The sequence below is a fragment of the Rhinolophus sinicus genome, chromosome 4, assembly GCF_057876585.1.
Source record: "Rhinolophus sinicus isolate RSI-liver-muscle chromosome 4, RSI-T2T, whole genome shotgun sequence".
In the NCBI taxonomy this organism is placed as follows: domain Eukaryota; kingdom Metazoa; phylum Chordata; class Mammalia; order Chiroptera; family Rhinolophidae; genus Rhinolophus; species Rhinolophus sinicus.
The window spans coordinates 52,316,596-52,340,200 of record NC_142504.1 but is presented as its reverse complement, the minus strand read 5'-3'; the positions used below and the strand labels follow the sequence as shown (position 1 = coordinate 52,340,200).

Sequence of the window (23,605 nt, the reverse complement as noted above, 5' to 3'; positions counted from 1 at the left end):
CTTTCTCCTGTGATTTTGGAATCCCTATTCTTCCAGCCTTCTCAGGCATTATGTATGTAAGCTAGGGAGCCTTGGGCTGGAAATCCAAAGACCTAGCTTTCAGTTTTGTGACTCTGCAGTTAACATGCTTTGCCTTTCTTGAGTAAGTCCAGTAGCCTCTCTGGTTAAAGATCTCATTTTCCTTAATCAATAAAAAAAAAAAGAAAAAAAAAGATGCTGTTGAACTAAATGACTTTAAAGTAATATGCAGTCGTGACAGTCTGTATTTGCAATTTTAACATTAGTGAATACACTCATACACACACATTTATAAAAGCACGTGCACTCCTACACATGCGCCAGCATCTCCATACATCAGTGTGTGGGTCTCCGTGGAGGTAGCTAAGATTGTTATCCTTTGCTCTTTGTATTAACTGTATTCATAGTCTTCTATGTCTGCGGTACTAAGTGAGCATTGAGTGCATCTTTTCATTCTAAGGGAAAGAACATTGCCTAAAAGAATACATGAAAAGGGTAGAGCTACTCTTTCCAATACAGCTAGGAATGAGGAAAGAATTATAATATCATAATAATGTTTGGGTGTTTTAGAAATGAAATACATAAAAAAAATTAAGGCTTGCTCTCTTACAGAGGGGTGAAAGGGACAAATGAATCCGTGTAGAATCAGGTACAATGAAGAGGGTGGGGCCACGGTCACTTAACAAATGTTCCTTTCATTTTTTCCCCCAATGTTCCTCCTCATAACGAGGTGGTGAGTGAGCTTTGTAGGATATGTCTCTATAAGTGTACATGGGGCTGTGCTTCTGGCAGAGGCCATGGTCGTTGGCGCAGAGCCCAGTCACAGGGTGTGTCTGTGTTTTCTCTACAGCACCCATTCCTTTGCAGACCATGCTGTTGTGTACATGCTCATTTATTTGGGGTGCAGATCCTGTTCCCTCAATCTGTAGACCTTTGAAACTCTTAGAGAGCAGGATGTGTCCCAAGTGCCTTCTTAATTATCGCGTTTGGACTGGTCACAAGCATTTGGCCCTGTGTCAGGGATGTGGTGGGTTCTCAGTAAATATTTCTGACTCTCATCCCTCACGTAATTTGTTTGCACATTTCAAGGTACATGAGCTGAATCATTGTTCTATGTGGTATAGAAAGAGAAACAGTTAATGAATTAATTTTCAAATGTTATCTGAAAGGATTCCTACAAAATCTTAATTAACATTATCCTAACGGATGCCTTTTGACACGAAATTTATAGTTTTCTGGGTAGGTTTTTCTATAGATTGTGACAGAATAAGATTTCCCTGTAAATCAAAACTGAAATTAGTTCATTTAATTCAGTTTGTGTTTGAAAGAGTCTCGCAGAGCCTGTTTGGCATAGTGGAAAGAAGAGAGGGTTGCTTTACTAAGGCCTGAATTCAGACCCAGCAAATCATGAAGTCAGTTTAGGGATTTCTAACCCCTCTGCAATCATATTGTGACAATTACAGATAATATATGAACAGGGTCTGGCACACAGTGGTCAGTCAATAAATGGTACTAATTACCACATCACTGTTAATAACCAGAATTCACGTGGAAGGGGGTGTAGCTAACAGACAGTATCTGTTAGGCCTCAGGATTTCTCTGGGATGGAGGACTCCTGATAATTAAGTACTGCCCCTTAGAAGGCCCCTTTCTTAAATCTCATGTGTTCATCTAGTGATTCGGGTCCTCTCCGCATCGCCAAGACACCGTCACCGCCAGAGGAGGCATCCCCCATCCCAAGCCCCACAGCCAGTCCCAATCATACGCTGGCGCCTGCCTCTCCCACACCAGTGCGGCCGCGGTCACCTTCGCAGGTAGGAAGAGATCACCTACATTGGGGCGACTGGAAGAACAGGTGGTGAGATGACCCCACCATGAGAGTCCCACAGTGCTGAGAATTGAGGGGAGTTCCGGTTGGGGAGACTTTGAGGTGTGAAGCTTTAGGCCTTGTGATTGTCACTAAGGAGTTAAGTCATTGTGTTACTTGGATTTTTATTTCCTCGCACACCCTATGCTTGAGTGAGACTTTGTTCCACAACCTCAGCTTCCTCAGGCTCGCCCACTCTCCTCCCCTCCTTTCCTTCAAGGCTCCATTTAATCCTACCTTCTCCACGAAACCTCCCTCTTGTAGCACTTTAAATAACACTTGAGGCAAGTATGGCCAAGAAAAGCCGTCACATGTTACTCCATTTTACGTGTTTTTTGTTATCACCTGTCCTATATCGCACATAAATAGACAGACGCTCAACAAAAGTGTAGGAAACAAATGATTGAAAGAAACAGTAAGGGCCAGGGAAAGGTAAATATAGAGAGGAATTGCCACCCTAATCTTCCCAACTTTGGGTGAAAATGAAGTTCCTGTAAGAAACCTGGAGGTCCAGTGCAGTCCAAGCCTCCATGCGTGTGGCTGAAACTAACGGCAGTCAGAGGAAGATACGTGTAACAGACAGACCCTTAAAGTTCTTTCTTTTGAAAATACTGGGGTGGAAAATGAAATGCATGCTGCCTATAGGTGGTCTCACTGATTCCAGTGGAAAGCTTGCTTGATGTTATTTTTATTATTATTCTTATTTTTTTGGCAGAGCCTGCCCTCTTTTTTTAAAAAAAAAAAATTTCTTTAATTAAATTTATTGGAGTGACAATGGTTAGTAAAATTACATAGGGGTTCCAGTGGACATTTCTATAATACATCATCTGTATATTGTATTGTGTGCTCACTACCCACGGCCATACCACCGTGAACGTGCCCGATCTTATCTGATGTTAATTTTAAAATTCTGATTTATTGCTGAAGTGAGAAATTGTTTTCAGTTTGCTTCAGAGAAGGTATTGCCTCAGTTTAACTTTTGAGGCACAGGCACCTGGCCCCACGACCTTGTGTGTAGCCCTTCTGTTGAGATGAATAGATGCTCAGAGTCTGAATTTTTCTCATTGGACCAGTGCCTGTCAGTGCTCAGAGCCACCCAGCAGACGGCATTCTTGACCTGAATCACTGGGCTTATTTCTATATACACATAGGAATTTTGGTCAGTATTCAGTGTGTCATCCCAGCTTTGTTCATGTGACATTTCTCTCATGTCATCTTTTGTTGAATTAACTACTGTTTGTTTGTGTTTAATGCTTTGTAGACAAGGAAAGGACCCCCTGTCCCACCTCTGCCTAAAGTCACCCCAACAAAGGAACTGCACCAGGAGAACATCATCAGTTTCTTTGAGGACAACTTTGTTCCAGAAATCAGCGTGACGACTCCTTCCCAGGTGAGTGCCTCATACAGAGGTGGGGTGTCCATGAAATACCATGGCCGAGGGGCTCTCAGGGGTCAGCTCAAAAGAAAGGCAAATGGTGGAGCCAGCGGTATAATTTTAGTTGTCATTCAGGTTTGCTTGGTATGTCGAAAGCAGTCTTAAATGAAAGTACTCATGTTATTTTTGACTATTAAGACTAACATACTTATTGTAGAAAATTGGGGAAATACCAAAAAGTATAAAATAAAGAATTTTAATAATTTAAATCATATCGTTCTGATTTAGCCATAAGTGTACTTTGGTTTATTTCTTTCAGTCTTTTTTTCCCCTTAGGTACATATCAATTTTGCACCATGAAATTCAGATTGTGTTGTTAAGTATTCCTTGGACTTTTCTACTTAATCTCACTGAACATTTTTTCATGTCATAATATTATCTTGTCAAAAAAAATGTTTATCCATAGTATTTTATCAGATGGATATAGCAACCCCTGATTGTGACCACAGGTTGCTTCAAATTTTTCCATTATTTCACCAGCACTTGGGTGAACATCAATATTTATGAATTCATCATTGCATCTTCTATTATTGCTTTCATATTGCATCCTAGTAGAGCATAGGAAAATGAAATTAAAAGAGGTGAATATTTTTAAGTCTTTGGCCCTTCAGCAGGAGTAAATGTGTTCATTTATATGATTTGGCAAAAGGAAACGTCAGCATTCTCCCTGCTTTCAAAGACACCTGGGTGCAGTTACCCTTGGTGGGATGCAGACATGTACCTGCGAGCAGCTGGGTTGTCCCACTTCCTAGCGAGTAGTTTTGCCTTCCAGAGCTGATCCTCATGCCATCAAAGCCAGCTCTATTTAAAGAGTGAAAGTCCCCAGAGAAGTCATGCCAATATCATTTCCTCGCAGTGTTCTCAGGGTCAGAAATAATATTTACAATTTGCAAGGGGTGTGAATGCAATACTGTAATTACTGAGGACATCAATAATCACACTGTGTACAACATCCCAATTACTGCCAAAAATAATGGACTGATACCAGAAGACTCATAGAATAAAAATGCAGAAACAGTGTGTGGCAGATCATGATTTGTCATCCCATTCGAGGCCATTTATCAGTAGAGCCAATGCTTTTGGCTAATTGTTTTCCTTCTTCTGTCGTTCATATGGATGCTGGATTTGATAAGCTATCTAGGGCTTGAAATGTGATTTAGCAGCTCCTTTGAGGAGGGGGAATTGCATGTTTATCAGTGCGCAGACAAATGATGCCTGTGGATATGCAGATGCCACCAGGAACAACTGTCTGGAGCCAAATGATTATGTAGCATCCACCACTGCCCTGGCTGCAAACTTGAGCAGCTTTCATTTTCAAGTTGTGCTTTCCCTTTGTGTTTGTTAACAGCTCAGCTTCCTTCTCCCTTTCGCTCTATCAGTTTTCAATCATGAGTGTTTTAGGGGGATAATACCTTATTCTCAAGTTGCTTTCTCTTGGACTCTTCAAGATCCTTCTTCCAATTTTATTGCAAATAGAGAGAATATGGTCACCTAGACACCAAGTGTGCTTAGCTGAGGACGTCTCCATTTAGCAGTTGAGGCAATTGAAGTAGAGAAAACATGACTTATAGACTAGTTGTGAAATAACGATGGCATTCAAGAATGTTCTTTCTTTAAGATGTGTTTTTATTTGCAATTTGCTGGCACATAGATAAGGGTCCTTCATGGTGAAGCGAAAAAAGTGTCAGAGCACTTTTTGAAATTACAAATGCTGGAAGAGGCTCCCAAGTACTTCGAAGAGGATTAACTTTTGCTGGTCTTATTGAGTGAGTGTGATGGGGAAAAGCAAGAGTTGGGGGTGAGGGAGAGGAAGCACCTTTCAGAGCCGAACCTTCTCTAGCTGCTGCCTCTGCAGTGGCACAGTTAGAGCCACTCACCCCAACTTAGCCGGTCTTTGCGCACGACTGCAAGGCTGTTGGGAGTGAGGGAAAAGCACCTTTTATAACCTACTGGCTGTGTGTCACGTCCATCAGCCTGCCTGGCAATTTTGCAAGAACCACCCACCATAGATATTATGGGGGTGCATTTTGGGGGTTCAGCCTTATTTATATAGTTTTCTCTGAATCTGGGGAGGAGGCAGAAAAGAGTTTCTGTCATAACATGGCTCTAGCAGGTGGACGAATGGACGACTTGAAGTGTTTCCATTGACTCAGTGGCTGTTAGTCTCAGCTCACAAAGTCAAGAGAGGGAGTGAAGCAAGGATTTATATCTCAGTCTACTTTTTAGCTTATCAAATGATATAATCTAGCTTTATTTTTAAAATTCACAGATGCTGCCCTTTCCTGAAGCATCTTAATTCGCTGTTACATGTTCCTCTGTAGATATAGCCATTTTGTTTTACTGCATCCCTTTTGGGTCCCATCCAACAGTTTGTGACTTAGCAGCTCTGGGCTGGGGGCCAAGAATCTGCTTTTCTAACAAGGTTCCAGGTGATGCTGGTGCTGCTGGTCTGGAGACCACACGTGAGAACCACTGTTAGGCCATCAGGATTCTAATTTGTGGCCACTAACAAAGTACCGCAGCAAATCAACAGGTTTCTTCCAGGGAAGTATCCAGCTGAGTCAAGTATATGTCATGATCGACCCTTTATAATTTCTCCATTTAAAAAGAAAATGTGACTTAAAATGTTCCATATTCAGGGCTTTTAGACTTATTTACCTGTCCATGTGTGCTTGTGACATTAGCTGTGTTGATCAGATTATATGTCAAGCTACATATTATAAGTGGATGGATTGGCTCATCTGGATGATAATATTTTTGGACATGCACAGAGAAATTATATATATACATATAAAAGAAATTCTAGGAGAAAATGAGATACCAGCTACCAGGAAGCAGAGTATTGAAAAGTAGAAAATAAAATGTACTGAGACAGTTTTTCCCCCCAGATACATATTTTATAATAATATAGAGTAGTCCATTTGAATTTATTTAATATTTTAAAAATGTTTAATCATTCTACATTTAACAGGTTTCTGTCCCCAATTTGCTATTTTTATCATATGCTTTATGAGGAAGAAAAGCATTTGTATTAATCCCACGTAGAAGCTCAAAATGTAGTGATCAAAGTATTCCTCATCTCTGGTGGATTTGCTGGTCTTGTACACCAAGGGTATCACAGGGGTAATTCTCTCTTGAGTGTATCCTGGGATTGGAAACAGAGACCTGTCAGACATGCGAAACCCTCTGAAGGAACCAAACCTTAAATATGTCATAGAATCTTCCCTGGAAATAGCCTCACCTGCTTACAGAGAGATGCCCGGGTGTCAAGACTGAAGGAACTGAACTTGCTTTTCTGGTTCTGTGTTCACAAAAATAGGACTACCAAGGGACAAATCCATCACTCACTATTTTTCCCTCCCAAGAACTTAAATGGAAAGAAATCCTGTGTGTGTGTGTGTGTGTGTGTGTGTGTGTGTGTGTGTGTTCCTGCATTTATTCTTTTAAAGCAGCATTTTCCCATCTAGTCCCATAAGGGGCTGCGAAAAGGGGTCCGTGGTTTATGATGCTGAGAGTGGGTACATCCCCTTTTCCTTTTTCATGCTTCTTGTCAGTATGTTCAAAGTTCTGAGTTCTGCAACAGAAGTCCTGTTTGTTTAAACCACTGTTTCTCAAACAGTCTCCCCTTTGCCCCAAAATACCCTGTTTTTGGGAAACAGGTGTTTTGGTGAAAATTTTTAAAAGGAAGATTTAAAAGATATCATGACCCTGGAAATCAAATTTATGGCATATAAATAAGATTTTAACAGGAGATCAAGACCAAAAAAGAAGCTATCATGTATGTATACATATAGATATGTATACTAGCAAGGTAGTTTCTTCTGTTTTTTCAAAAAATGTTCTTGACTGCTTTCTATTTGGATGTGCTGACTTAACTTTAATCCCGATGTTCACCCTCCCCTACCACCAGGGCTTTCCCTAGGGATTGTGGTCCTGAGCAAATATTTTTGGAAAGGGGCCTCTGTCCATAAAAACAATTTGAGTCACTTGAAATGAGCATTTGAGCAATATTCTGGTAACTAGTGTCATGGGACTCCATACACAAAACACCATGCTGGCCAATGGGTGCCATCTGCTCACCACTGCATCCTTAGAAGCAAGCCTGGCCACCATCTTCCAGGACGGCTGGGTGCATATGAGTACCAGAGCTCCTGGGGTATAGGATGGACCCACAACTGGTCCCCACACCAGAGAGGAACTTAGAAAATTCCAAGAAAAGTGCTCAAATGCGGGGCATGTGCGGAGGAGGACTGAGGTGTAGGGCTAAAGGCATGGTCCCTGCTTGCCCATCTTTCTGTCAAGTGGCAAAGAAGAAAAGATTGCCTGTATTAGGATTTTTTTTTTCATAAGAGACACCCCCAATGAGTTTGCCTAAATCTTTTCCCAACAATGATGTTTCATATTTTTACATCTGATATGACTTTCCCATTTACAAATGTCTTTTGAACATCCCAACTTATTCCTCCAGGCCCTTCTCATCGCTCCTGTTGGGAGTGCCCGCTGTGCTCGGAGGCAAAGCATCAGCACTGACTAAGTTGTGACTGTCAGGATCACGTTAGCACCTTCACTTTGCTGTTCTATATCTGTCTCCCAGCCTAATGCTGCATCTGCCATGTTAAGTTCATGAAATCACCCTATTTTTCCTAGCCAGTTAAACTGAAATAGATTTTGAACTTGCAAAATAAGTTCACGAAATGACTCTTTTTATCTGTGCTGTCTCAGTGAGGCCAGCCTGTAATTACGCGCACACACACCGCCCACTTCCTGGGTATCTGTCACCTGGTTTTAAATACCACCTTGGCTTTTCTTTTCTATGTAGCCTATATCTGGATGAGCTAGCTCTTCTTTAAGTTGATATATATATATACACACACACATATATATATACACACACATATATATATACGTGTGTGTATATATATATATATATATATATATATTTTTTTTTTTTTTTCAAAGTAGACATGTTAACACTCTTTTAAGACAGAATGATTTAACTAGGTAAGATGAAAATCGAAAGGAAGAAAAACATACAGTGTATTTCAAGCCAAAATGTAGTCACTTTATTGCCCTGGTGGATTACCCACTGCTTTGCTCCATTCCTGGAGCAGCAGTAAACACCCAGTACAGTTCATTTATCATCTGGAGTTCTGAAAACATTCTTAAATCATGGTGTTATGTAGCCTCACAACCTTCCAAGGTTCTCCAACTCCAGAGACTCTAACAACCCTAGACTTTTTGCATTTTATAATCCATCTCATGATGTGAACCTGTTTTGAGTTTTTGTATTTTTTAATGTGGTTTGAGGTATGGGTTAGAGAATGGTAGTTAGCTGGCACTGAGAGGTAACCCAAAGAAGGGAAAGAGGGAAGCAGAAGGATGATTCTGGAGGAGAGAAGGAGCCCAATATGGGGAAGCATGAGAGTGAATGATAGTGAGAGAAGGATGAGCCACACAACGGAACGGGAACTGCTACTGAATAACCACGCACCTTAGTATGCCATATGCATTCAACTTCATTTTGACATTTCTGTGATTTGGGGGTCATTTCTGTGATTTGGGGGTCATTGGGGGTACTTCAGAGATGTGCACAACTTCTGTCTGTCTGCCATACTGCATTGCTCCTCGGGCAGACATGGAAAGCAGGGTGCTGTTGACCGTGTCCCGATATGTTAAGCACCTGAGGACAGCAGCAACTAGACCGCCAGGAAATTAACAGATCTGTTTTCACTATTTTTATCCTTAATATTCAGGACCTATATTCTCTACATGTTCTCTAGAAATTCTTCAGGTTGTTACACATCGCTGATATTATAGGTAAATACCAGGATGTAGTGGTAGGAGGGTCTTTACTTAACCATTTGGCCATCTGTCTATCCACTAGTCCGAACAGAACCTCCTTATAATCATAGGCCCCATCCACCTTCCCTGCTGTCTCTATTCTCATTACTGTCAGGTTTTCCATTCTTAGTCACAGCATATGTAAGGGCAGTGAGCAAAACCCATGGCATGTAACACTAAGAATAAATTTGCAATCTAAAAACTTTCTCCAGTGGAAAACAAACAAACAAAAGACCTAGGGAAACAGTTCCCTAGAAAGTTTAGTGTATTGTTAGCTCATTAGGGCATTGCAGGATTGTTTAAATGTAAGCAGGCACATAAAGCAAATATGGCAACAGGACAACAATTGATGAGTCTAGGTCATGGGTAAATGGATCTTCACTGTACTATTCTTTTAGCTTTGCAAATAATAAAAGTTGTGAAACAAACACTTGACAAACAGCATCATTTTAAATGACTGAAAGATGTTCCATTCTGGGATTGCAATGAAAAGCTCTTGAGCCCTGTTGATACTCTACCATTATTCACATTAACTGCAATGTACCATCTGTAGTGGTCTTATCATAAGCTTCCAGTCATGAAGTTAAGATTCCTTAGGCCACTGCCTCCTCATAATTGATGCAATGCTGAAACTTTACTCACTATTAAAAATTGTAAATTATTTTGTGATCCTTCAATAGAAGGTGTTTCAGTTACATGGGAAGTAACTCCTGATTGGCCTTTTCCCTAAAAACTGTATTTAACCTTTCTGTCATAAACTCCTTTTGCCTTGTTGAAAAGTTAGGAGCTAAAAGTCTAGCACAATACCTGGGGTATAGTAAATGTTCTGAAAATATGTTTAATGAAAGAATAAAAGTAAAACTCTTTGGAATAAGTAGTGTCAATGCCCTCTGTGTATTCTGGCTCAATGTAATACCATATTATGATTAAGAAATCATTGTGAGGTGTGTGTGTGTGTGTGTGTCTGTCTTTATGCAGCCCTGGGGGATGATTTGGAGACTATATGTTTTACTTTCAAATGTTTTGTAGTTAATCTATAAGTTTAAATCACTGTTACCTGATATGCTTATAAAAATAATATCCCAAATAATGCATGGTTAATATTTTAAAATAGTAAATTACAGAGAAACAAAAAGTAAAAAGTATAATTCTATTTCTCAGTAAAAAAAGACTCTTATGAATTTAGTTTGTATAATGCCACATTATTTTTCTTTTTAAATAGACACTGAAATCTATATTTTTGGAAATTTGATCTTTTTTTGTCAGTTTTGTAACTACAATTTTTTTTACTACAAACATAACATATATATTTTCATGTCAATTTAATATATAGCTCATCATTTTAAATAGCAGCAGCGCACTGAATTATGAGGATGTACCATAGGAGGTTTAACCAATCTCCTATTGTTAGGATATTTTCTTGTATTAATTAGATTTATTGAGCTATAATTGATATAGAACCAACTGTAAATATTTAAAGTATACATTTTGATAAGTTTTGAAATATGTATACCCTCATGAAACCTTTACCAGAATCAAGATCATTAATATATTTGTCCTCCTGAAAAGTTCCTTTGTGTCTTTTTGTAATCCCTCCTTCTCTTCTCCACATACTGTACCATCTCTAGGCAAACCTTAATCTTCTTTCTAGGAAATGGAGAGAAAATATTTGCAGACTATATATCTGATAAAAGGTTAATACCCAAAATATGTAAGAAACTCATAACAACTCAACAGCAAAAAAACAAATAACTGGATTAAAAAAATGGGCAAAGGACCTGAAAGGGCATTTCACCAAAGAACACATACACATTGCCAACAGGCACATGAAAAGTTGCTCAATACCAGTAACCATCAGGGAAATGCAAATCAAAACCATCATGAGCTATCACCTGGTAGCATGGCTATTATCAAAAAGACAAAAGGTCTTCCGGAAAAATGGCGGCGTGAGGTGAGCCTCTGTAAAGCTCCCCTGGAATTTACAACGAATCGAACAACAAAAACTCCACAAAGGACTCCCTGCACAGCAGACAGGCAAGACGAAGAGGCCCACTACCGACTGAAATCACCTACAGGTGGGAGATTCTCGCGAGTGGAGGGAGGAGGAAAGGGAGAAGCTGCGGGAGAGGGAAGAACTCGGACTGCTAGGGCTCCGCTTGTGGCCCACAGGGCTGAGGGGACAGCATATACCACGGCTGAACCCAACGCTCACGGCAGAGACCTCAGAGAAAAGACTGAGGGAAAAAGGCTGAAAACGGTGGTTTAAGCCCTCACTGCCGAGCAGAGAATGGAGCCTTAGGCACTGAGACTAGCCGCCCCCTCCCACCCCTCCCAGAGCTCGCCCCGCCCCCACCTGCCCGGTGCTAGAAGCAAAACAGTAGCAGTGTCAGATCAAAACAACAGAAAATTTGCTGTTTTGAGAACTGTGGGCCGCAGTCACAAATTCACAGCCCAACTAGTTCCGGCAAAGGGGAGGGAGCCGTGGAAGCAGGACCGGCTGTGGTGGTGGTCGCCGCCATTGCTCTGGGCCACCTCTCACAACTTACCCTGCCCCTGACCCCACCTATCTGGGCGGATCCCTGCAGGAGTAAACAGAACTGCTGAAACATACGGGCTCTGAATCAGGAGCTGGAAGAGCTTTGGAACATCAAAAGCTCTCCGCATACCCACCTGGACACTGTGCCCTGTGACCTAGACGAACTATTAACAGAGGAGAAGCCCGTCTCCCAGGGAATCTCCCCATTGTGTGAGAAGCAGGAATAGTGCAGAGAAAACAGCACTACCGTGTGGGAGAAGAAAAATAAATTGCAGTTGGAGAAATAATAAGACATTCTACCAACAAATACTGGAAAACAAAAGAAAGACCTCTTCCTATCAACCTGTTGCAGAAGTCACTCCTGTAGATGTCTAGGAAGAGAAATAGTAAACCAGTAATCGCCATGAATAACCAAGGCAACAAGATAGCTCAGAAAGAAAGTGAAAAATCTCCAGAGAAGGCACTTAAAGATACAGAAATATGTGACTTAAGTGACAGAAAATTCAAGATTGCAGTTCTGAAAAAACTCAACGAGATACAAGAAAACACAGATAGGCAGTTAAATGAACTCAGAAACTCAATCAAAGAACAGCATGAGCATTTTACGAAAGAGATTGAAATTTTAAAAAAGAACCAAAGAGAATTTCTGGAGATTAAGAACTCAATAGAAGAAATTAAGAATGAAATCACCAGCTTAGGTAGTAGAGTTGACCAGATGGAGGAAAGAATCAGTGACATCGAACATAGAAACCTGGAAATGACACAGATAGAAGAAGAAAGAGACTTGAGACTTAAAAGAAATGAAAGAACTCTACAAGAACTTTCTGACTCCATCAGAAAGAGCAATATAAGAATAATGGGCATACCAGAGGGAGAAGAAAGAGAGAAGGGAACAGAGAATATATTCAAACAAATTGTCGATGAGAACTTCCCAAATTTGTGGACAGAACTGGACCCTCGAATCCAAGAAGCAAATAGAACACCTAGTTACCTCAATCCCAACAGGCCTTCTCCAAGGCACATTGTATTGAAGCTGTCTAAAATCAACGACAAAGAAAGAATCCTCAAGGCAGCCAGGGAAAAGAAGACGGTAACTTACAAAGGAAAGCCCATTAGATTATCATCAGATTTTTCAGCAGAAACTCTAAAAGCCAGGAGGGAGTGGAACCAAATATTCAAACTATTGAAAGAGAGAAATCATGAGCCAAGAATAATATATCCAGCAAAGATATCCTATAAATATGAAGGAGGAATAAAGACCTTTCCAGACATGCAGAAGCTGAGGGAATTTTCTAATACACGACCTGCACTACAAGAAATACTAAAGGAGGCTATTCGACCACCATCAACAGGGAGAATTTGTGGCAACCACAACTCAAAGAGGGGGAGAGTAAAGGCCTGAACCGGAATATGGGAATGGAGAAAGTAAGCGTGCTGAACAAAATGGAATACTCTAAATATCAAACTTTCTTTTACATAAACTTAAGGGTAACCACTCAAAATAAATCCAGAATTGAAATATATACTGAAATAAAAGAAGAAACAGAGGGAAACATCATAGAATACCACCACACAGAAATAATAGACAACAACAAAAAGGCAAAGAAACAATGGAGACACAGCCTCACCAGAAAACTAAAGATAGAATGACAGGAAATCCTCACATATCAATAATCACCCTAAATGTAAATGGACTGAACTCACCAATAAAAAGGCACAGAGTAGCAGATTGGATCAAAAAACTAAACCCAACCATATGCTGTCTCCAAGAGACACATCTCAGCTACAAGGACAAGCATAGACTCAAAGTGAAAGGGTGGAAATTGGCACTCCAAGCAAATGGAACCCAGAGAAAATCAGGTGTAGCCATAATGATATCAGATGAAACAGACTTCAAGGTGAAAAAGATAACAAGAGATAAAGATGGACATTTCATAATGGTGAAGGGGACTGTACAACAAGAAGACATAACAGTCATCAATATTTATGCCCCCAATCAGGGAGCACCGAAATACACCAAGCAACTACTAACAGAACTAAAGGGAGAAATTGACCAAAACACAATTATACTAGGGGACTTAAATACATCATTGACAGCTATGGATAGATCATCCAAACAGAAAATAAATAACGAAATAGTAGCCCTAAATGACACATTAGATGAAATGGACATAATTGACATTTATAGAGCACTTCATCCTAAAACATCAGACTTTGCATTCTTTTCTAGTGTACACGGAACATTCTCAAGGATAGACCATATATTGGGGCATAAAATCAGTCTCAACAAATTTAAGAAGATTGAAATCATACCATGCATATTCTCTGATCACAAGGCTTTGAAATTGGATATCAACTGTAAAAAGAAAGCGGGAAAAAACACAAATACATGGAGATTAAACAACATACTTTTAAAGAAGGACTGGGTCAAAGAAGAAATTAGAGGAGAGATCAAAAGATACATAGAAACAAATGACAATGAAAATACATCCTACCAAAATTTTTGGGATGCAGCGAAAGCAGTTTTAAGAGGGAAATTTATCTCATTACAGGCCTATCTCAAGAAACAAGAAAACTCCCAAATAAATAACCTCATGTTACACCTTAAAGAACTAGAAAAAGAAGAACAAGTAAAACCCAAGGTCAGCAGAAGAAAGGAAATAACAAAAATTAGAGCAGAACTAAATGAAATAGAGAACAAAAAGACAATAGAAAAAATTAATGTGACAAAGAGCTGGTTCTTTGAAAAGATTAACAAAATTGACAAACCCTTGGCTAGACTTACTAAGATAAAAAGAGAGAAGACACTGATTAACAAAATCAGAAACGTAAAAGGGGAAGTTATCACGGACACCACAGAAATACAAAGGATCATCCAAGAATACTATGAAGGACTATATGCCACCAAATTCAACAACCTAGAAGAAATGGACAAGTTCTTAGAAACATATAGCCTTCCAAGGCTGAACCATGAAGAACTGGAAAATCCAAACACACCGATCACCAGTAACGAAATTGAATCAGTCATCCAAAACCTTCCCAAAAGCAAAAGTCCGGGACCAGACGGCTTCACTAGTGAATTCTACCAAACCTTCAAAGAGGATCTAATACCAATCCTGCACAAACTCTTCCAAAAAATTGAAGAAGAGACAGTACTCCCTAACTCATTCTATGAGGCCAACATCACCCTGATACCAAAACCTGGTAAGGACAGCACAAAAAAAGAAAACTACAGACCAATATCTCTGATGAATACCGATGCAAAAATCCTAAATAAAATTCTAGCAAACCGAATACAACAATGCATTAAAAAGATTATTCATCACGACCAAGTGGGGTTCATCCCCGGGGCACAAGGATGGTTCAACATATGCAAATCCATCAATGTGATCCATCACATAAACAAAATAAAGGACAAAAATCATATGATTATATCAATTGATGCAGAAAAAGCATTTGACGAGATACAACATCCATTTATGATTAAAACACTTAATAAAATGGGTATAGAAGGAAAATACCTTAACATAATAAAGGCCATATATGACAAGCCCTCTGCAAATCTCATAATTAATGGAGAAAAACTGAAGCCCTTTGCTCTACGTTCAGGAACACGACAGGGATGTCCCCTATCACCTCTGCTTTTCAACATAGTGTTGGAAGTCCTGGCCAGAGCAATCAGGCAAGAGAAAGAAATAAAAGGCATCCAAATTGGGAATGAAGAAGTTAAATTATCACTCTTTGCAGATGACATGATGCTATATATAGAAAACCCTAAAGACTCCACCAAAAAGCTATTAGAAACAATCAACGAATACAGTAAAGTTGCCGGCTACAAAATCAACGCACAAAAGTCCATTGCCTTCCTATATACTAACAATGAAATCTCAGAAAAAGAAATACAAAAAACAATTCCTTTTGCAATTGCAGCAAAAAGAATAAAATACCTAGGAATAAACTTAACCAAGGATGTGAAAGACCTATATGCTGAAAACTATAAGACATTTTTGAAAGAAATTGAAGAAGACACAAAGAAATGGAAAGACATTCCGTGCTCATGAATTGGAAGAATCAACATAGTTAAAATGGCCATATTACCCAAAGCAATATACAGATTCAATGCAATCCCCATCAAAATCCCAAGGGCATACTTTAAAGAAATAGAACAAAAAATCATCAGATTTGTTTGGAACCACAAAAGACCCCGAATAGCCAAAGCAATCTTAAGAAAAAAGAACAATAATGGAGATATCACACTTCCTGACTTTGGCTTGTACTACAGGGCTACAATAATCAAAACAGCATGGTATTGGCAGAAAAACAGACACATAGACCAATGGAATAGAATTGAGAACCCAGAAATAAAACCACATAAATATGGACAGATAATTTTTGACAAAGAAGCTAAAAACATACGATGGAGCAAAGACAGCCTCTTCAATAAATGGTGCTGGGAGAATTGGATAGCCACGTGCAAAAGAATGAAACTGGACTGCTATTTGTCACCATGTACCAAAGTTAATTCAAAATGGATCAAAGACTTAAGCATAAGACCTGATACAATAAACTGCATAGAAGAAAACATAGGTACTAAACTTATGGACCTTGGGGTCAAAGAGCATTTTATGAACTTGACTCCAAAGGCAATGGAAGTAAAAGCTAAAATAAACGAATGGGACTATATGAAACTTAAAGGCTTCTGCACAGCAAAAGAAACCATTGACAAAATAAAGAGGCCACCAACTGAATGGGAGAAGATTTTTGCAAACAGTACCTCTGATAAGGGGCTAGTATCCAGAATATACAAGGAACTCATGCAACTCAACAACAAAAAAACAAACAACCCAATTGAAAAATGGGCAGAGGACCTGAAGAGACATTTCTCCAAAGAGGACATACAAATGGCAAATAGACATATGAAAAAATGCTCAACATCACTAATCATCAGAGAAATGCAAATCAAAACCACAATGAGATATCACCTCACCCCAGTCAGAATGGCTATCATCAACAAGACAAATAGTAACAAATGTTGGAGAGGCTGTGGAGAAAAAGGAACCCTCATACACTGTTGGTGGGAATGCAGACTGGTGCAGCCGTTATGGAAGGCAGTGTGGAGGTTCCTCAAAGAATTACGAATAGAATTGCCATATGACCCAGCAATCCCTCTCCTGGGTATCTACCCAAAAAATCTGAAAACATTTAGAGATAAAGACACATGTGCTCCAATGTTCATTGAAGCTTTGTTTACTGTGGCCAAGACATGGAAACAACCAAAATGTCCTTCGATAGATGAATGGATAAAGAAGTTGTGGTATATATACACAATGGAATACTATTCGGCAGTAAGAAACGATGATATAGGAACATTTGTGACAACATGGATGGATCTTGAGAGAGTAATGCTGAGCGAAATAAGTCAGACAGAAAAAGCAGAGAACCATGTGATTTCACTGATATGTGGTATATAAACCAAAAACAACAAAAGAACAAGACAAACAAATGAGAAACAGAAACTCATAGACACAGACAATAGTTGAGTGGTTACCAGAGGGTAAGGGGGGTGGGGGTTGGGGGGTGGGAGATGAGGGTAAGGGGGATCGAATATATGGTGATGGAAGGAGAACTGACTCTGGATGCTGAACACACAATGGGATTTATAGATGATGTAATACAGAATTGTACACCTGAAATCTATGTAATTTTACTAACAATTGTCACCCCAATAAATTTAATAAAATTAAAAATAAATAAATAAATAAATAAAAATAGAAGAAAAAAAAAAGACAAAAGGTAAGTATATTGGTGAGAATGTGGAGAAAAGGGAATCCTTGTACACTGTTGGTGGGAATGTAATTTGATACAACTATTATGCAAACAGCACGTAGGTTTCTCAAAAGGTTAAAAATAGAATTACCATATCATCTAGCAATCCCATTTCTGGGTTAGTATCCACAGGAAATGAAATCGGTATCTCGAAGAGATACATGCACTCCCATGTTCATTGCAGCATTATTCACAATAGCCAAATTATGGAAACAACCTAAGTGTCTGTCACATAAATAGATAAAGAAAATGTGATATATATTCACAATGGAAATTATTCAGCCTTAAAAAATGAAGTAAATTCTGCCATCTGCAACAACATGTATCGGTCTGGAGGACATTGGTGTCTGTTAAAAATCTTTCTTCATTTATTTGATTGTTTATTTATTTGATTGAGTTTTGAGAGTTCTTTATATATTCTGGATACAAGTCTTTTACCATATATATGTATATGATTTGCAATGTTTACTCTCAGTGTGTGCCTTGACTTGCCATTTTCTTAGTACTTTTTGAAGAGTAGAAGTTTTTTATTTTAATACAAAGTCCAAGTCTTTCCTTCTGGTTTTTATGTTATTTTTGTAAAGGATTTTACTTTAATGTATAGCATAAACTTCACATTACTTTATCTTTTTTGTTTAAGCAGTCAATTATCTTTTAAGGAGATTTAAATAATAAGAAAAGTCATGTATACTTACTTATGACATTACCATTTTGGGTGCTTTTCATTCCTTTGTGTAGATCCATATTTCCATCTGGTATCGTTTCTTCTACCTGAAAAAAAAAGTCTATGCATAATAGTTGCAGTGCTAATCTGATGGTAATGACTTATTTCTGCTTTTGTAGGTCTGAAAAAAAATCTTTATCCCATTTTAAAAAATATTTTCAAGAGGCACAAAATTCTAGGTTGACAGTTTCTTCAAAGATATTGCTCCACCATCTTTTTGCTTGCATTATTTATGATAATAAATCTGCTGTTATTCTTATGTTGCTCCTCTGTAAGTGACGTCTTTTTGTCTCTCACCACTTTTAAGAATTTCTCTTTAACACTGGTTTTCAGAAATTTAGTTACAGTGAGTCCAGGCATGCTCTATGTGCCTCCCATCCTCCTTGCCCAGTAGCTACCCAAAGCTTGTGCTTTTCATGATGAATGGCCGGAATATAGAAAAAGCAAATCAATCATGCAAGCACATTTCAAGCCTTTGCCTGTATTATGTCTGCTACCATTCATTGGCCGAAGCATGACATATGGTGACCCCCAAGTCAAAGGTTAAGGAAGTAAACTCCATCTGTCATGAGGCCATGGCAAGGCGTGAGGATTATGCTAGAGTTGTACACCTATACTGGAAGAAGTCCAGTACCTTAATTATAAACTTAGATGTCCCTAGTAGAAGACACTTGACACCTAGTAGAAGACACATGAAATAATAGCAAGAAGACTGTTATAATTGGCAGTATTTGTCCATTGGACATTTTCCCCCACTGTGGTTTCCATATCTACTCTCTTTTTTAGGAGTACATTCCAGGTCACCTCTTTCAGACTTTTGATGGTAAAACAAAAGCTTAAGAATATTAAGACCACAGAATTGTACACCTGAAATCTATGTAATTTTACTAACAATTGTCACCTCAATAAATTAAAAAAAAAAAAAAAAAGAATATTAAGACCACATCTTATCTACCCTGCTGGTGATGTAGGTGTAAGGAATGAGAAAAGATTTGTTTTCTTTTGTTTTGTAAAGGTAATTACATGTCACTGTGCTTCGTCATGTAATGAGAGATTTATGAGTGCTTCTCTGCCCTTTTATAGAACACTCCATAAACAGACAACCCCTTTGTGCTCTTTGTGTACGTCTATCAAATTACTCTTTGATATGAGTGCCTTAAGGGATAACTCTCAAGATTAAGGGAACAAAACCAAATAGACATTGAGCCTGAAGGAGCCAGCTACACATTTTGAAGACAGTGAAACTGGTATTATGGATATTTGATGATGGTAATTTTATGCAGATACACATAATTACTACTAATAATTAACAACATTAGCTTCCATTTCCATTTTGAGTATCTCCTATATATTATGTACAATGCATTTATTATCTTTATTACTCATGCAAATCTTACTGGGTATTATTATTCTCATTGTATGCATGAAGTAATGGAGGCTCAATGAAGATGAATTAATTGCCCAGAGAGAGACAACTAGCATTTGGCAAAATTGGGGTGCACTCTCAAATTTATCTCAAAGTCTCAGTAAGCCCATTATAGTCTAATGCCGCTTTTCCTCCATGATCTCTAACTTTCCATTTGTTTCCTTCAGGGATCCATTAGGCTCATAAGGGACTAATGGACATATTTGTACAGCCTACATTTTTACAGAGGACTTGCAGAGCATGGAGAATTCCTCGGCAGGTCCTCAGGGCCCATGTTTGAGAGATGTGGGACCGGGTCTTGGCAGCAGCTTGGGAGAGCGCTGGAGTCAGAGTTATTTGACTGCAGCCCTGCCTACCTGCAGTGGAGCAGAGAGACCCAGGGAAGGAGAGAGCGTCTTTTAGCCCAGCCTCCTCATCCCCACATGGAGCAATGATGCTATCTGCCCCTCATTTTTTGGAAAGATTAGACAAGGCAGATAAAATGCAGTTAGGAAAATATTAAAGTCATTCTTTAAAGGCAGTGATAGTGTTGTCATCGTTAGTTTGCAACTAAGTGCATTCACATGGGTTAATGTTCAGTGTACAAAGTGCTTAGCGTGTTCTAAGTGTAATACAAGTCTTTTCACAATATTATAAATATGATTTGTACTAACATAAAAATGAGTGAAAAACAAACTTTGAATAGACGCCAAGGGAATCAGTTAACAGTTTTGTGATTGTAGTTATTAAAGAAAGAGGGATCTCAGAAAAGCGTTATCCTTGTGAGATTTAAAAAGTATATATGAGGAGTAATCATGCTGCAAAACAGATAACTCCACCTGTTCTCCTCACTGGGGTATAGTTTTGGGGGACTTTATTTCAGCTTTGGCCCTTACTGCGTGACTTGAGCTTGGGTTAGGCCCAAATTGTTTTTCCTATATCATGGTACCATATTAAATGAACAAATGTTAATGTTTAGATGATAATTTTTTGCTATTATCATAGCAGGACTTTCATTCTATGTCTTATTTGACTAACTTTCTTTCTAATCCAAGAATGTTATGGGGGTAGGAGCTCATTTTGTAGTGAATGTTGGGGGACATCGTTCTCTTTCTCTCCCTCCCTCATGCACACAGTTGAGACAAACAGTTATGGATGAAGAATGGATTATATAATAACGAAATCCAGGGACAGGGTACCTCTGAGAGGATGAGGCAGGTGGGATGTGGTCACAGTAGACAGTGATCCCTTTATTTTTAGATTTAGCATCACAGCAGTGGGCCGCTATAATGGGTCAAAGCCTTGGCCCATTGTATCCATCTGGTCATCTGTAATTCTTGATCTGAGATTTCTGAAATAGCAGAGAAGGAAATTCCTTAGGTCTTAATGGCATCAGGATACATCTCTCAGACATTGTTGGCTGGACTTGAAGCTGGACAAAGGACAGGAACTGAAATCTGGGCCACATTCCTGGGGGTCTTGGGTTATACTTGGCCGGAATTAGTGTTTCCCCTCTCATCACATTTAGTTAGCAACTCTGGGAACACATGATGAGCCACCTAAATCATAAGCTATCAAAGCCTGCTTTGTGGATATCGACTGATATTAGAAAATTATGCATGGATTATATCACGAAGTCTTATCAGATTCAAGATCATACATGTTTTGTTTTAACAGAACGAAGTCCCTGAGGTGAAGAAAGAAGAGACTTTGTTGGATCTGGACTTTGACCCTTTCAAGCCTGAGGTAGCCTCTGCAGGTTCTGCTGGAGTGACCCACTCACCCATGTCTCAGGTATCAGGTGGTTTTTATGTTTGAAGGTGATATTCATACATGTTAGTAAGCTCAGTAAGGCAACAGATGCGTTTTCAGTGACCCCTCTCCTTTTCAAATGACTATCTACTTTTTGTTTTGGTTGACAGATATTTCTTAATGGGAGGGAAGAGTAGAAAGAGGATCTTATCATTATCAATTATTCTAAAGCTCCCCCTCCCATTAGCATTCTCTGTCCGTAGAGCTGGAATAACCATACATTCCAGTTTGCCCAGGAATCATGCATCTAATAGTACTTATTAATAGTACCCCCATCTTGCACTCAAAAGTATCCAGGTTTAGATATTACATTTTATGGGTTCTCTCAATAAAGCCTTTTCTTTTGGCGTTGGGTTTAATCTTACTGTTTTCTCTACTTTCCTTCCTCATACTTTGCAAATTACCGCATGTTTGAAATAACCATGAGAGTATACCCCAAAAGAAATGTTTTTCAGTATGGATAGTTTTGAACTTGATGTTCTCCTCCACATTGCCGAAACGTCCTCATTTGATCTTGATGATATCTCGATGCAGACTTAGCCTTAGCCTTACTTATCCAAACGCATCCTTGCTCATAACTCCCTCACTCCCAACATTTTTCCAATTTCAGTAGTTACTGTGATAGCATTCTCCATCAGAGGGATGCTGATGGAGATGCTGTGAGGACCTGTGGTTGAGTCCTCTGCAATATAGTTAATTTACAATTGTCTGTGTTTGCGGAAAGAAGTTAACTCAAAATTTGGCTAAACAGAAATAATTTATGTGTCAGTATTTTTTATGTGGTTGGGGCCTCATCATTTAAATTTGGGCAAATCCAAAGATGCTAGAATATACTTCAAATTAATTAATGAAGGTTTATTGTAAAACTCATCTTAGGAATTGAGACCCAGCTCAAATTTCTGGTCTTTAAGCCTTCTTGATACCTTACAGTAAGCCACTGGGGAACAAACAGATCAATATGAACCTCAATAAATAAAGCTTCTCCTTCATTCATGCTTTGTTCCAGATGATTGGTGTTCTGAGGGCCTCCCTGTTGTAATATAGGAACAATAAAAGTCTGAGATGTCAATAAAGCAGAAAATTAAGTAGATCAAACACTAACGTTAAAGGTGTTTTGAAAAAATTGGGGCTCTTAGATGAATGTTTCAGAAACTTCTATTAATTCCCTTTTAGGAGATTCATCATGTGCATTAGAATATTAAAAGCTCCAATAAGTCCTGTGTTTAATTTGTTTAATTTAGAGTTTCTCAAATTTGTTTGACTACACAAACTGCTTTTAATGAAACTTTCTTAACATTCATTAGAATATTCTCTAAAACATACTTTGGGAAGTGTTAATGTAGTAATTGTCAGCAGGTTTGAGGGTTCTGCCTTGGTAGCCAAGAAAAGCAGAAAATGGGTGTACAAACCTTTCTGGATACTTCCTTCTCAGCACTGTCACGTAGACAGCCCGCAGAAGCCCAGACTTCCTCCGCCTTACTCATTCGTTACTGTAGGGGCAGAAGCCAGTTGCTCAGTGGCTGCTGTGGCGACCAGTGGGTGGTACTCCACAGCATTTCTGTCTGCATGTTTGAATGGCGAGAAACCTCTTTTGTATCAATCTGTGATTAAATTAATCCATACATCACGGAACTTTGTGTGGATTTAGGACTGGGTCTTTCAGAATTAAAAAGAAAAAGTAACTTTGGTTAAATCTTCAGAAGCCTTAGTTCTGAAGAAAAACATTACTGCAGTTAGGACAATCTGCTTGTGCCCCCATGTTCTTCCTCGGGCCAGGTAACAAACTGCTCTGGCTTCCCAGTGGCCATAATTGTGTCACAGCACTGCAGAGTTGTCCTGCTATCCAGCTCTAATCACATTCTCCTCTTTTGCCAAGACATCTTAGGCTGAGATAACCAAGAGAACAGAACCATTTGCTTCTGCTGGCCCTCTTGCTCCTTCACTCAGAGCAATCTACCTTACCCATCACCTGATCCTGTGTTTTAAATTGATGTTCTTGCTGCTAGCAGAACACCTCACCTTGTGATCTCTGCAGCGTGCACACGAGCTAACACATCCTTTCACGAGCCTGAGGATCGATAAACACGACGTTTTCCATTGCTGCCTTCCTTTGGAGAAAATACTGCTGCTGTCTGCATTAT

General features: G+C 39.1%; 1 protein-coding gene across 6 annotated transcripts in view; it reads left to right on the top strand.

The window, feature by feature from the left end:
* AMPH (amphiphysin) overlaps window positions 1-23,605 on the top strand; it is a 224,020-nt gene that overhangs the window by 160,865 nt on the left and 39,550 nt on the right. For all 6 annotated transcript variants that reach the window (XM_074340534.2, XM_019710241.3, XM_074340533.2 and 3 more), the window contains 3 exons: window positions 1,694-1,832; window positions 3,147-3,275; window positions 21,330-21,446. In XM_074340534.2, the coding sequence (XP_074196635.2) occupies window positions 1,694-1,832; window positions 3,147-3,275; window positions 21,330-21,446 (385 nt within the window). The remainder of the gene's footprint in view (window positions 1-1,693; window positions 1,833-3,146; window positions 3,276-21,329; window positions 21,447-23,605) is intronic.